Raw genomic sequence first — 14,276 nt, 5'->3', positions numbered from 1 at the left:
ATGCTGTTACTGCGCCATCTTTTAGTGCTCCCTTGGCTCTAAAGGAACTACAACGAAGAAAAATAAGTAGAATCAATGTTTCATATCAACTTGCTTACAAAGTTCCAGTACAATCCCTGTTCCCTCCCCTCTGTCCTTGCCTTTGGTAAAGCACAGACAGATATTCTTGCTTTTAAGGAGTGTTGGAAGTGTTATGAGGGCACAGCAATACACCCTGGGACGCTGTTACCTGCCTCAGTTTCCTCAGTTCTCCAGAGTAGGGCCCTGAGAAACTGGTGGATTTCTTGTCGAAGTTCATGGCACGTGTGCAGGTAAAATACCATTTTTCATGTAATATTCATGGAACTACCACTGATCTTTCAAATGGGTCCCGGTACTTCTGTGAATATTCCTTTAAAACAGATATTTTACCCGCACACGTGTGGCAAACAGGCACACAGCCATAGGTGGTGGAAAGCTGGGGCTAACAGGGCTCATCCCCCCCAACGCGGGGCAGCCTCGACATTTTAATACTAGGTGCTAGTGCAGTAAATCAAGCTACGTCTATTAAGAAATGCTGGTTGAATGCCTCATGGGACTAGTACTTTCTTCTATAGAAGCCCTAAGCAGTATAGTACAATATAAAACAACAATAAATAAAGTTTCAAATAAGAAAGACATTTTGAACCCACCCTCCCCCCAACACTGAAGTGCTTTGGCTTGCCATTTTTCTGTCTGAAATGTGTTTAGCTTTCAATGAACGAGTATTTTCTAACCAAATAAAGAATATTTGACGGAGAAGCTTTTCCAGCTTTAGAAGGAAGTCAGGAGATTGGGCAGCTGGGAATGCATCCGGGGCTGTACCTGCAAGTTGTTTCCATTAAGTTAGTTGTCCACGGACGCCTGGCCCTTTACCTTGTCACCTTTGGGAACACTATCGACACAGCAGGAGAGGAAAGGCTGATTATGGATGTGGTTTGGGGTTATTTTGTCTGGGAAAACATGTACAACGTTTGTTGTTCAGAAGCGAAAGGGGTTAGGGATCACATGTGGATGGCAGCCAGTTTGCTGTGTTGCTTTACGTAGTTTGATTAATGGTTAATGATGAACTATTCCAGCTCCTCTGGTGACAGTCGGCTTCAGTTACAAAGTGCAGGAAGGAAGCAAAGTACAAGACGGCTCCCTGCCACAGCCATTCACATGACATAATACAGGATATAATGTTGCAAGTGTTTTCACTGTCATGTCTCTCCTGATTGGTCGGTACTAGACACGAGGGAAAAAGGCGCCAACAGGCAAAAAGGCGCCAATTTTCTCTATTCCATCTCGTTGACCGTGACGTTCGTTGCAGATTCCTTGCAGGAAAGGAAGGTTAAACTGTTCCATACGATGGGTTTGCTTACAGATGGGTGCTTTAAGCTCTCTCTGTCTCTTCTTTGTAATGTCTGCCTGCTTCAGGTTGCAGCTGCAGGTAAGTGGTCTCCCTTGTATCCTCCTATTTATATTGCAGGTATGTGAGTGGGATCACTGGTAGATTCGGTCCCAGAAAGGGCAGAGAGTAAGGCACATCAACCGAGAGGAGTTGTCCTCTTCTGTTAGAACATTTTTGACCAATAACAAGAGGAATGACTGATTATTGGGAGGGGGGGAAGGGACACAGATACCGTGAAAGGAAGGGCCAAAAGTCAGAGCTTGGCACAATGCAATTATCATCTGCACTTTCTCACTTTTTTAATAAAAAATGTGAAATTCAACCTTTCTAGCCCTTAAAGCACAAACTTCTTTCTGTGCTCACCTAATGAAATAGAGCAGTCCAGCAGACAAGGGTGTCTACTCGGGTGCCTATCTGAAAGAAAGAGAGGCAGTATCAAAATCCCCCCAAGACCACCAACCAATTTCTCATCTCTCTGCTTTGTACATGTTCTGCATTACTGAGGACCGAGAAGTTAATTGTGCAGGAGTTTATAGAGTGCATTGACACCAGCTGCAAAAATGTCATTTTTTGTGGTATTGTAGACTAATTCAAACATTTCTATGATCTCTTAATATATCCATTCTCTCTTTGTCTGATCCTTGATTTGGGTTTGTTTCCAGGTTTTAAAGAAGCAGTGCAGTGTGAAATGGTTCCTGCAGTTGCCATTGGTGAAAATGTGACCCTGAGCTGTAACTTCACCCTTCCTCTAGATATTCTACAAATAACCTGGCAGAAGAGGAAAGGATATTCATTCGAGAACATAGCCACCAGCAGCAAGAGACACAGACCTAAATCTGTGGGGTTATTTCAGAACAGAGTCCTATTTACTAAAACAAGATTGAATGCATCATCCATCACGCTCTGTAATGTGACACTACAGGATGAAGGAGATTATAAATGCCTCTTCAATGCATTTCCACATGGGTCTTTCAGTAGAAACACCCACCTAACTGTGCAAGGTAAAGTTGACCCCATTTTCTTTAGCATTATGGCCCCTTTTGGTGGGAGACTGGAAATATCCATGGAGTTGCCTTCATTGTGAATTCATTAATTAAGAAATAAATGTCTGCTATAGAAACTCTATGATAACTTTTCAGACATGAAATATAGTATATTTTCTGAATTTATAAACCTCTACCAACTGATTTGGGTACAGACATATAAAAAGTACCTACACAAAAATTTGGTTTGCATTGCCAGATGTGAGTTAGGAAACAACCTTTACTGCTGCCAGATAAAATATTTCCTTGATTTTGAGAATCAGGTACTCAAAATCTCTTTTGCAAGGCTTCATTTGGAAATGTAACACAGAATTAAGAATAAGCAGCTTTCCCTCAACAAAGTTTTTGAGGAAATTGCTTTAGTTTAATAAAAATATTTAATTGAAAATGTTGTTTAATGCAACTATTTCACTTAGACTGATGTCACCTATTCTGAGCTTTTTATTCCAGATAAATGTACAGAAGCCAATAAGAAACCTTTACGAACTAAGCAGGTGTGATGCCCATCAGTGTCAGTAACATTTAAGCAAACCTATAACACTATTTAACAAAATCTAAAGGAACATCCTCATTTTGATTGCATTTCATTTCTGCTTTTAGCTGTTTCAGAAATCAGAACCGAGCTCCACATAAATTTCATTAACCAGGGGATCCTCACTGCGATTTGCTTGGCTACTGGAAGGCCTGCCCCCAAAATCACCTGGAGACCTGAGGGAGTCCTGACTGCTCATCACCCTGAGGTTGGCAGTGTTCACAATGCAGATGGAACAGTTACGGTGACAAATGCATGTAACTTCACCTTGGAACGCCTCAAAAGCCTGACGTGTGTCATGGACCATCCTGATGGATTTAAAGAGAAGATCGTTTATCAAGTAGAGGATAAGAGACAAGAAGAAGAATATGAAGGTAGGCTGGACTGATAAAGTGGGGTAGGGTACAGTGTATTTGCAGGCTTGTATTTGCAAGTACCTGCTTGACGCTGACCAGAATAGAATCTGCCACCTGATTGGTTTTCCTCTAGTAAGCAGACCCAGAAACACCCTAATGTACAGACACAGTGGGCAGAGCTCAGATGGCTTGAAGGCTCTTTGGGTGCAAGTCTGGCATATGTTGGGATTGGGATTTTCTTAAATTAACTCTTCTGTCTGTGCAAAAGGATTTTAGAAAGATGTGGTTAGATTTCTGGAAGGTTTTCACAGGATAATTTGTTTTTCTTCCACAAAAAGCTTAATTTTAGAAATGATTTTGTAATATTGTCAGCATGGATTTCTTTTCTTTTTTTTGTGACTACTCCAACACACGATTTGTATCAAAACAAGATTATCATTATTCTTTTGCTAAAAATGTTTCTTAGAGGAAGATGCAAAGAAAAGGATTGAAAATTAAATAGTTATGAGTTGATAAAAAGGTAAAAAATTTTGAATACTGTGACATAGATACAGTGTTGAATGCCTCAGAAGGTTTTCCATTTTTATTCATTATAATAGACAAACATGAGTAATGGTGAGTGTCATGGGAACTTCATGTCTAACAAGAACCTTCAAAATTAGTACCTATATGGCTCTTTCACAACATAAGACCACTCATTAATTCTCAAAACACATCTGTGAAAACTGATAGCTCAGTACTGCAAAGTAAGCATTGACATTTACTCTACCATGCTGAGCTTGGGGATGAATAGCAGATAAGTAAGGCTATTCACTATTCATAATTTGCAGCTCATCAATTGTTATTCTGCAGTTTACCAAGTCTTGGCATTGGCATTTGATTTGGTGAACAGAAAGATTAGCATCCTAGGTGGCAAGTCACATTTTAGAAGAGGGATGAGGGAAGCGAGCAGCTCAGAAATCACCTGTTAGTTGAAGCTTAACCCTCTGCTCTGGGAATAATGAAAGATTTGACAGAAATGGCAGATATTCTTTGACGATGGGATCTGGGGGAAGGAATTTTGTCAAGATTTGGGATCCATCTGAGCAGAACTGGAAAGAGCATATTTGTGCTATAAGGTGATACTGATCAGAGACTTCAGTTTTCCAACCACCTTCTGGAAGAACAATTCAGGAAAGTATAAAATGTCAAGTCAGTTCTTAAGCCATGTGGAGGACACCTTTCTGTCCCAGAAGCAGGGGATCATCAATCTGGGACCTTCTCTTGACCAGTAGGAAAGAATTCCTGGAGGATGTGAAAGTAATGGACAGTGTGGTGAGGAAGTGACCATGATATGATAGGACTCCAGACACAGGGAGAGCATGAGGCCAGCAGAACAAGGAGGCCAGATTTCAGAAAGGTGGATCTCAGCTTCCCATGGTGCCCTGGGAAGACAAACTGAAGGATAATGGTGGCCAGGAGGGCTGTGAGCTTCTGCAGGACACGGTATTGGAAGCGCAGCATGAAACTGTTAATGCAATGGAAGTGCACAAAGAATGGTAAGAGACCAAGGTGGCAGCACAACATGCTTGTAGGATGCCTCAAATGAAAAAGGAAAGCATATGGGTAATGGAAAGATGGGAAGGTCACCAAGGAAGCATACAACAAGAAAGAAAGAGCCCTCTGGGACAAAATCAGGAAGGCAAAGACAAAGAAGAAGCTGCACCTGGTGAGGGAGGCTACAGATGACAAGAGGACGTTCTGTAACTATGCTGGCTTGGAACAAAAGGCCAAGGATGCTGTGGGTCCGCCGTTAAATAACCACGGGGAACTCGTAACAGAAGGTGAAAGAAGGTGGAGCTACTCAATAGCTACTTTGCCTTGGTTTTCACAAAAAAAATGTTGGCTGCAACCAGACACCTCATAAAGATTATTTGGATAAAGAAGTGGAGATGTTGAGGGATGAGATGACAAAAGAGATAGCCAGAGAGCTTTTGATGGATCAGGATGAATTTAAGTCAGTAGGGCTTGCTGAACTTCATCCCAGGGACCAAGATATGTTTTTTAGAACAAACCATGTCAAACAAACTTGAGCTCCTTTCACAAAGTAACTACTTTGGATAACGGGAATACTGTGGACATAGTGTATCTGGACTTGTGCAAGGTTTTAGAGATGTGCTGCATGATCCTATAAACAAATATGGGAAATATGGCCTGAAGAGAACTCCTGTAAAGTGGATAGAGAACTGGCTCAACAGTCTCAAGCAAAGTCTGAAAGGGAAAAGATCCAGTTATCAGTGGATCCGCGTCAGAATGACAGGAGGTGCAAAGTGGAGTCCCACAGGGGGCTGCTCTGGGCTCAGTGCTGTTCAATTTGTTTATTAATGATGTGGCTGCTACTCTAGAAAGTTTCTTGAGGAAGCCTGCAGTTGACATGCAGCTGGGAAGGCTTGTGAACACTTTGGAGGGTGGGAGCGCAATTCAGCAGGAACTTGACAGATTGGAAAGCTGGGCTGGAGTTAACAGGGTGAAATTCAGTGCTGATCAATGCAAGATGCAGCACCTTAGGAGGAACAATAAAAAATCCAAATACCAAATGAGTGAGCCCTGGCTGGATGGCAGCGCTACAGACAAGGATCTGGGAGTCTAGCTAGAACACCGACTCAATATGTGTCTGCAGCATGATGCAGCCACACAAAAGGGATGCATCCATAGAAGCATTACATGGAAGACATAGAAGGTCATAGTGCCTGTCTTATTGGCACTGGTTAGGCTTCATCTAACATACTGTGTGCAATTTAGGGCTCTACATAGGTATGTTGAGCTTGTGGTAAAGGTGCTGAAGAGGAGACGCACTGTGCCCTTCAAATACCTGAAGGGCTGCCATAAATTAGAGGGGAAACATCTTATGTCTCTGGCTGTGGAGAGTAGGACATGGACAAATGACTTGAAGTTGCAGCAAAGTAGGTTTAGATGGGATGTCAGGAAGAACTTCTTCATGGTTGGAAAAGGGAAGGAGCGAAACAGACAACCTGGGAGAGTTGTAGACCCTCCATCATTGGAGATGTTCAAGAGGAGGTTGCACAGGTCAAAGATGGTATAGGCAGACCTATGCCTGTGGTTCGCTATGGTTATTTCTCATGCTTCTGAGCTTTGCTGGTTGCTACATGAGGCCAGGAGGGAACCTTTTCTCTCCTGCTGCTTCACGTGTCAAAGGTTTTTTTAATCCTACCTCGGAGGCAGTGAGTGGTGGCTGCAGCCAAAGTTAGGGATTTTGTCTAGGGTGTCAGTGCCCTTGATGGGACTTAAATGCAGAGGTTTCTAGGTAGAGAGTCTTGCCCCTCTACTCTGGGTCAGAACAGTTGCCATATTTGCAGTCAGGAAGAAATAGTTGGTCTGATTAGAATGGACTGTGGGGGACCTTCCCCTGCAGCAGGGAGTGTGCCCCTCTTCCTGGGATGTCTGGACCATATTTTTAACAACCTTTGCAACTGCAAGCTGCCACGGTCCCCCTGTTTTACCTGTGGCAGATAAGGATGTTGTGTCTTGTGTTATTTCAGGGTTGACCACGAGGTTGTTATTTATTATTCATTGAAATCAGGTTTGGTTTGTAACAGGAACATAGCTTGGCATTTTGGCCGCCTGAGCAGAGTGAAGGGGTGGGTGCAGAGGGGGAGGCACTGAGGGCAGGAGGCAGAGGGGCGGGCAGAGTCTTGCATGCACAGCACAGACACCGCCAGAGGCAAACCTGGTGGGAGGCTGGAGGCTGTGCAGAATTGGGGCAGGAGTCCCATGAGCCACACCTCTGGCCAGCATCTGCAGGTGAACATGGCAGCTGATGTAGAAGGGGAGGCAGAACAAGGCTATAAAACCCTTAATTAGCAGTGACTGCCACAGGACTGACTCTGTCATTTCTGGGCTGTGGAGACACCCCCATGAAGCTGTGGCATCCCACAGGGGGAAGTGGGTGGGGGGCTGACAAGAAAGCTCTGCACCCCCTTCTGTGGGATCAGAGCCTCCAGCCCCCTGCTGCCATTTCAGTGCCCTCCTTTACATAGTGCCAAGGCATCTGCCTCACTCATCCCCCCCCTAGATACACTTCTGGTTTAGAAGCAATTCATAAACTTACTGGCTTGTCTGGCTGACACATGCACTTCAGAACTGAGGTAGAAACCTGGTGCTTCCTGGACCTGGTCTCTAGCAAAGAAACAAACAATTGATCACCTCCATTGGGGTTCCTCAGTGACCTTAGTCCGTTTGTTGAAATGTGTTTTTCAGGTGTTCCTGTGGAGAAGATTATTCCTTTTCTTCTAGTTCCTATACTTTTTGTCTTAGGAATTATAATCATACTACTAAGGAAAAGAAAAGAGGAAAGGTAAGTCAAATGACCATTTAATACAATTGTGTTACAAAGCTCGATTACAATCCCCTTTCCTACACTTCAGCTTGCTTGTGTGATGAAGCACAGGCCAAGATTGTGGCTCTTCAGGACGTTGGTGGGTCTATCCAACATAAGGTGGTGAAGTGTGTTAGTTGAGCTAGCTCTCCGAGTACGTGTACAGCTGTATTCACATAGCTTTCTACCCCAGTTATTGAGGCCTGCCTCTCAGCAGAGCTAAATAACCCAGGCACAGCACTGTACAAATATGGCTGTCCTGGTTCTGACTCAGGAGCTGGCGTGCACAAAACCAACTGGTACGTTTCTGCATTGCACCATCTTGCAACATGTAGACAAGGTCTTCCCAGAGTTTACCCAGAATTAAACTCCCACCCTGGGGTTTTCAAAATCCTGACTGCTGTGTTAGTAGTTTCTAGTGGCGTCCATACATTATTCTGCAATGGCTCAATAAACAGGCCATTGCAATAAACCAATCAGTAAGGCACTGCAAAATAGAAAGGTGAAATAGCATATTGGGCTGTTTGAATAAGAGTGTTGCTTGCAAGTCAAGTGATGTCTTCTTCCATTTTACTCAGCACTGGTGAGACCTCTCCTAGCGTACTGTTTGCAGTTTTGAGTACTGCACTTCAGGAAGGACGTAGACTAAATTGTAAGGGTCCAGTACAGAATAATAAAAAGAACTAGAGGTCTAGAAAACATGACTTACAAGAGGTTGAAAGAATTGGTCCTTTTTAGTCTGAAGAAGAGAAGGCTGATCACAGATACCGTAACAGTCGTTGAATAGCTGAAAGGTGGTCACGGCCAGCATGGCGACAGAACCTTCTCTGCAGTTGCAGGGACGTGACAAGAAGTAACTTTCTTAAATGGCAAAAGAGAAATTGAGGTTGGATTAGAAGAACTTTCTAATAGCGATGATGGTTCAGTTGTGGAATAGCCTCAGCATTTCTTAGGAGAAGGTTAGGCCAGCAGTTATGGTTTAGCCAGGGGTGATCCTGCCTTCAGCAGGGAGATAGAGAGTCCACAGTCTCTAGCGTTAAGTCCACAATCCCGGCTGACCGAGACAGTGAGATTTCCAGCTCCATTGTGAACCTTCTACTTCCTTCCTCCAGGTTACCAGCCCAGGGAAGTTGGTTCACCAATGGGACCCTTGCTCAGCTTTCCAGGGCGCTGTGGTGCAGGAAGCGTCGCCTTCAGTAAGTCAGCTCTTCTTTAGCACTTGTCACTACCTCAGGTAGCTCGGGCATACACTGCACCTCTGTGCAGCCCTCTGATCTCCCTTTTCAGGAGGGTTTAAATTCACCCCACTGTCTGTCTATGCCTATCAGTGAAACTTCCAGTGCGCTGCAACTCCTCGCCACAGCACACACTAATAAATACAATCCCAGGCTCCATGCCCTGTATAACACATAGATTGATCACGCGGACACTTTCCCCCTCCAGAGACGTGTCCATTTCTCAGTTCTTCATGGCAGGGCTTACCTGCTTCCGTGTCACATCGTGCATGAGATAGTACAGAGTTGTCACCATTTTTGTCAATCTATTCCTTCTTTTCACTTACTGGATTTGTCTCCCCAGATAGTAATGTCACTTAAAATACTTCTTAAGTGCCTTTTAAAACTAAAAGTATTCACTGTTAAATTTGTCCTCCCTCCCCTAGAAGCTTCTACCCTGTTTTTTCCTATAGATACATGGTATACATGGTACATGGTTTAAAGCATCTGCAATGTGGTAAAAAGTTTGTGTATGACATTCATCCTAATAAACTTTAGTGCATGCGTGCACACAACTATTTGTATTTCTTCTTTTTGCTCAGAGCTGATTTTCTTGGGCAACAGTGAACTGCAATAGAGTCACTAGGATTTCTTCAGATCTTGAAAAGAAACTGCAGAGTCTCAGTGCTTATCAGTATTTCAGCCCCTTTCAGGAACAGTCAGAGGCTCTTTCTAGGCCTTTAGATTCAGCATTTCAGTCCTTCAGTGAGTAATTGAGCCAGTCTCCTGGATTACTGTGGTCAGACAGGAAATATGTCGATTTCAGACAGTTCCGATAAGTTTAAAAAATCATGTATAAAATGTCTGTCCCTGGATTTTTGGAATTCTCTCACAGAAGTCTCCTTTTCTTATCTGTTTTAATCCAGCTGAATCAAAACAGTATAACCTGAGTATAATGCATGTTCTGCTGAAGTCTTCTTACCATTAGAGCAACCTGCATGGTCCCAGACAGGACTTGCACCTGGTCCCAAAACATTCCTGAGGGCCCCTGTCATTTTGTGCCTGCAGCCCCAGAAATTGGCAGAAGAAGCAAAGGGGAGCTACCACTTCTATATAGAAAATCATAGGGGTTAGAGTCACAATGTCTGAGTCCAGCTCGTTAAGTCCACAATCCCAGCTGACCAAGACGGTGAGATTTCCAGCTCCACTGTGCACATCTCCACCTAGGGCTGACCAAGTGCCACGTGCACACTGCTCTCTCTTCCCCTGCTCCAGCCTTAAGCTTCCTCTTTCCTTTATCCCTGGCCCCCAGCTCCTGAGGGTTTCTGGGCATGGCAGTCCAAATGAACAGCTCTGCAGACTTTGTCCTGGTTCTTCCTGCTATTACACGCATTTCATTCACACTTCAAAAGGATGTACTAACCCTCACTGCTGCTTTGGTTCTCCTTCTGACTGAGAGAGAATCCTGATTTGAACTGCTTACCAAATAGCTAAAATAATTTCTGCAAGTTTGGCAGCCTCTATGTGTGACACATACTCCCATCCCATCCCTCCTTCAAGGCCAACATAACATTCTTTGAAGGAGTGTGTAGTACTCTGACTAATGCTTTCCCCTTAATCAGAGAAAAATACGGCTATAAGCGATCTCAGGAGGCCATCTTGTCAAAGCCCTGGTCCAAGCAGGGTCAGCCTTGACTAAACCTTCCCAGTTAACTGTTTCTCTAAAAATAAAGCTTAAGTAAAACAAAGATAACACTCAGCAGTACTCAGTGTTGACAGGACTGGCCCAAATACCAGAAATCATTCTTGGTCCTGAGTTATCTTTCTCAAGCCCACCTGCGACCCAAGGTATTTATATGGTAGCTGAAGTCCAGTCCGTACAGATATCAGGTGGATTATAACTAACTCAGGTATGCCTATATGCGCTGCAATCCCATCTCTTATTGAAATGTGGACTCTGAGCTGAAAAGAAGTTAGCTCAGAGTTAGCAGATCCACCAGGGTTTAAACATAAGCAGTGTTGTGTTACTGGATAACAAAAGAGTGGTCCTGAGATTAATCCCCTTGTATTATCCCTATTATTATCAGCGCATTGTCTTCATCGTCTCTATCTAGACGTTAACCTCCTTCGATAAAACAGGCACGTCTCTTCGGTATGTTTTGTAAAATGTCTAGCATGCTTCCTGTCACTTATAAATGTCTAATCTCAATATGCTAGATCACAAGTTCCCAGTGTGCCCTGCACTCCTGCAAGAGAAGCATTTTTAAATGAAGACAAGGGCAAGACTCCCCAGAACCTGCGGACACCACTGAACCCAGCTGTTTCCTATCATAATGAGGTAATGATTTTAACGAGGCAAGCACCTCAGCAAGAATTTGCCAGTGGCTGCCTGACATAGCTGCAATATGCCAGGGTCCTCATTAAAATAGTCACTTAAAATTTTAAATTAATTTCCTTTCAAATGATAAATTGACTTCATTATCTGTGGGTATACTGTATAGTTTAAAGTGAAAAAAATACCACTTTATTATATGTAAGTGATATTTTGTTCTTGTTCTGTCTTCTGAACCTAGTATTCCCATTCCAACCTTGTCACTGTGGTACTGGTCTATTCCAGCCATCCCCCACTCCCATCTCCTGACAGGAGTGCACATGTGGTCCACCCTCGAAGTATTGCTTATTCAAGGAGTTCATGCATCAGTCAGGTTCACTGATCAGATCTACTCCGGCCAACAGTTTAGCAGAGCTTTTGTGTGAGCAGTATACGTATGAATCCGTGTTCCAGTGAGGCCTACAGTATCCTTCATGTAGCTATACAACTTTCACATCTTGAAAGCAGCATCAGCCTTTTTCCTAAAGCAGTTTGTTCCTTAGTCAGTTGTGTTTCTATTCCCTGACCTCTTATTATGTGAGCTACTTATTCCTGCTAACTGATTTGGGAAGTTCTATCCACGTGATTCCTCTTAGTGTTATTCCTCCGTATCTTTTCCTGTCAAAAAAAAAATCATCATCATCAATGCAGCCTTACTGTTTTGCTTGCTTTTACAGGGGTCAACCGCAAAATCTCTTCGGAAAAGGGCTACACCACAAAAGCAAAATGGGGTCCGAAATTGTGAAAAGGTGCATAGAGCGATATTCCAAGACACAGAAAAGAACAAGGAGGCCAATGCCCACGAGACTTCGCTGGATGGTATTGATGAGTTGGAGAATTAAATTTTAAGAAATTAATGCAGGGGTGAAGTTTCCTTTCTGAAAATGAGAAAAAGGTGGCTGAGAGTATTCCTGAAATCTTGAGACACTTTCAGATCACTACAAATGCTGAAATGTCCAATGTAGGGTAGCACATGGCGGAGATCCTGGTGGCAGGCAGCCAGCACCCTGGCCACAAAGAGTTCCCCTGTGGGTCTGGGACCACAGTGAATCACCTTTGGCTAGCAGGTGCTGCAGGACCTTCTCCAGGGCAGTGCCAGGGGCCTGCTTCAGGGTGGTAGGTGGGACTCAGAGGCCCCATGGGGCCAGGGCAGAGGGCCAAGTCACAGGGGACATGGGCACAGCCTCCCCTGGCAGGCCCAGGCAGCCAGCTGCTGCTCCACCAGATGAACGCACCACTGTTCCAGGGCCACCACCTTGGCCCAGAGGTTGTGATATGCCTGCAGATGTTCCTCCTCCCGGGTGAGGTCCTCCACCTGCCATGTCCACTGGTCTGCCCCCAAGCCCTCCACCATGACCACCTTTCGCTGCAGCAGGCAGGTCCAATCTTGCCTGTACCATTGATGCAGTCGGTGCCTCTGAGAGGCTCCTGTGGCAGGTGGCAGTGAGCCTGCAGCAGCGGTCCTGTGGGCCCTTACAGCATCTCCCTTATGTCCAGATGTTGGCCCTGCAGAGCCAAGACACAGGCCTTCGTGAGAGTTTGCAACATTTGTTCCAGAGGTTCTGCGCTGCCTAGTTTCAGATTGGAGGTGAGCCATGTGCAGGTGCCCAGGGACCATGGTAAGCTGGCCAGGCAGGCCTGGGCCCAGAGTGGGTGCCACCCAAGCTCCCTGTCCCTGCTTGCTTCTCAGGGGTTAGCTGCAGGCTGCTTACCTCCCCCGCCCTTTTTGTAGTGTGAGCCATGCCAGGACGCTGGCAGCACCTACTGCCATGGCTGCAAGACCAGCTGACCTCCCCTGTGCAGGCCCACTGCTCTGCTGCGCTGGCACCCAGCCCCTGGTGCCCGGGCTTGGGGCAGGTGGGGCTCCTGGGCAACTGGGGTGAGGGGCTGGCCACAGCCATGCCTCCCTGCTGGTGGTGGCTCCAGAGAGGCACCCCAGGGCTGGCCGCTCCTGCATCCTGAGTGTGTTGTTGCTGCATTTGCTCTGGGCTGTATGTGAAGAGCTGTCTGTGTAGACAGAGGGGTGCCCCAGCCACTATGCCCTGCTGCTGCTGATCCTGCTGGTGCTCTGGGCACACCTGTACTCCTGGTTTGGGATCCTGATCTGCAAAGGCACTGGGGGCAAATCCAGCCTGCCCTACAACCTCTACCACCACCTGGAGGGCTACCTGCCAAAGTGCTACATGTCCCTGCCCTCAGCTGCTGAGGATTAGATTGCCACCAGGATTGACACCTTTTTTGATGCATGAGAGGCCCATGGCCACTCAGCCATGGGGACATGGGCTGCTCATATAAGGGTCTGACCTGTGTCCCACCTCTCTGCATGCTGTGGGGGGAACCTGGGGCCAGGCAAGTGCAGGTGGGCCGGGCAATGAGGGGTGGCTAGAGCCGGGGCTGTGGCTGGGGGCAGGAATGTGGATGCCTGGCGGCAGGGATGCAGGTGGAAACTGGGGCTGAGAGGCCCGGCCCCCAGAGCAGGACTTAATACACGCATAGGGCTGGAGAGGCTGGGTGCTTGGTGTGGGGCTCCCCATCACGACCAGAGTCCAGCTCCACTCGGTCTCGTGGCCCATGGTGCGGTGGGTTGCTGCCTGGCAGTGGCATGGCTGGCCGCTCCTTACGGGTGGCTGCAGGGTGGGGCGGAGGCCCAGCCAACCACTGGCCAGGGCTTCCTGAGCTGCCAGTGAGCACAGCAGCCAAGAAGGAGTACAAGGTGGGGCACTGAAGGCCCAAAGTACCCTCCTGCAGTGATGTGTCACCAGAGGTGTCAGGGTGGGGTGTGGGCGCAAGCTTCCCAGGTTGCCAAAATGCTGGTCAGCACTTCATGAAGGTCATGGTCCTTAGTGCCCACATTAGACTGACGAGTGTGGCCGGTCATGGCCACCCACTGGGCCCACAGGTCCTTGGCCTTCCTGCGGCATTGCTGCACCCAACCAAGAGTGGCACCTTGCATGCATCCCAGACAGTAGGGCTT

At 46.1% G+C, this 14,276-nt stretch overlaps 1 protein-coding gene across 1 annotated transcript; it reads left to right on the top strand.

Annotated features, from left to right (window-relative positions):
• Window positions 1–731: 731 nt before the first annotated feature.
• On the top strand, window positions 732–12,159 carry LOC149874189 (nectin-4-like). The gene is made up of 7 exons (XM_090031593.1): window positions 732–1,450; window positions 2,074–2,412; window positions 3,055–3,360; window positions 7,600–7,696; window positions 8,830–8,913; window positions 11,149–11,269; window positions 11,980–12,159. Exons 1-7 carry the CDS (start codon window positions 1,369–1,371, stop codon window positions 12,142–12,144), a joined length of 1,194 nt encoding a protein of 397 aa, XP_089887719.1. The 5' UTR covers window positions 732–1,368; the 3' UTR covers window positions 12,145–12,159.
• The last annotated feature ends 2,117 nt before the right edge of the window (window positions 12,160–14,276 follow it).

The sequence above is a fragment of the Crocodylus siamensis genome, chromosome 1 (assembly GCF_052110815.1).
Source record: "Crocodylus siamensis isolate JL-2025a chromosome 1, ASM5211081v1, whole genome shotgun sequence".
In the NCBI taxonomy this organism is placed as follows: domain Eukaryota; kingdom Metazoa; phylum Chordata; order Crocodylia; family Crocodylidae; genus Crocodylus; species Crocodylus siamensis.
This window is presented reverse-complemented; position numbering and strand designations above follow the sequence as displayed.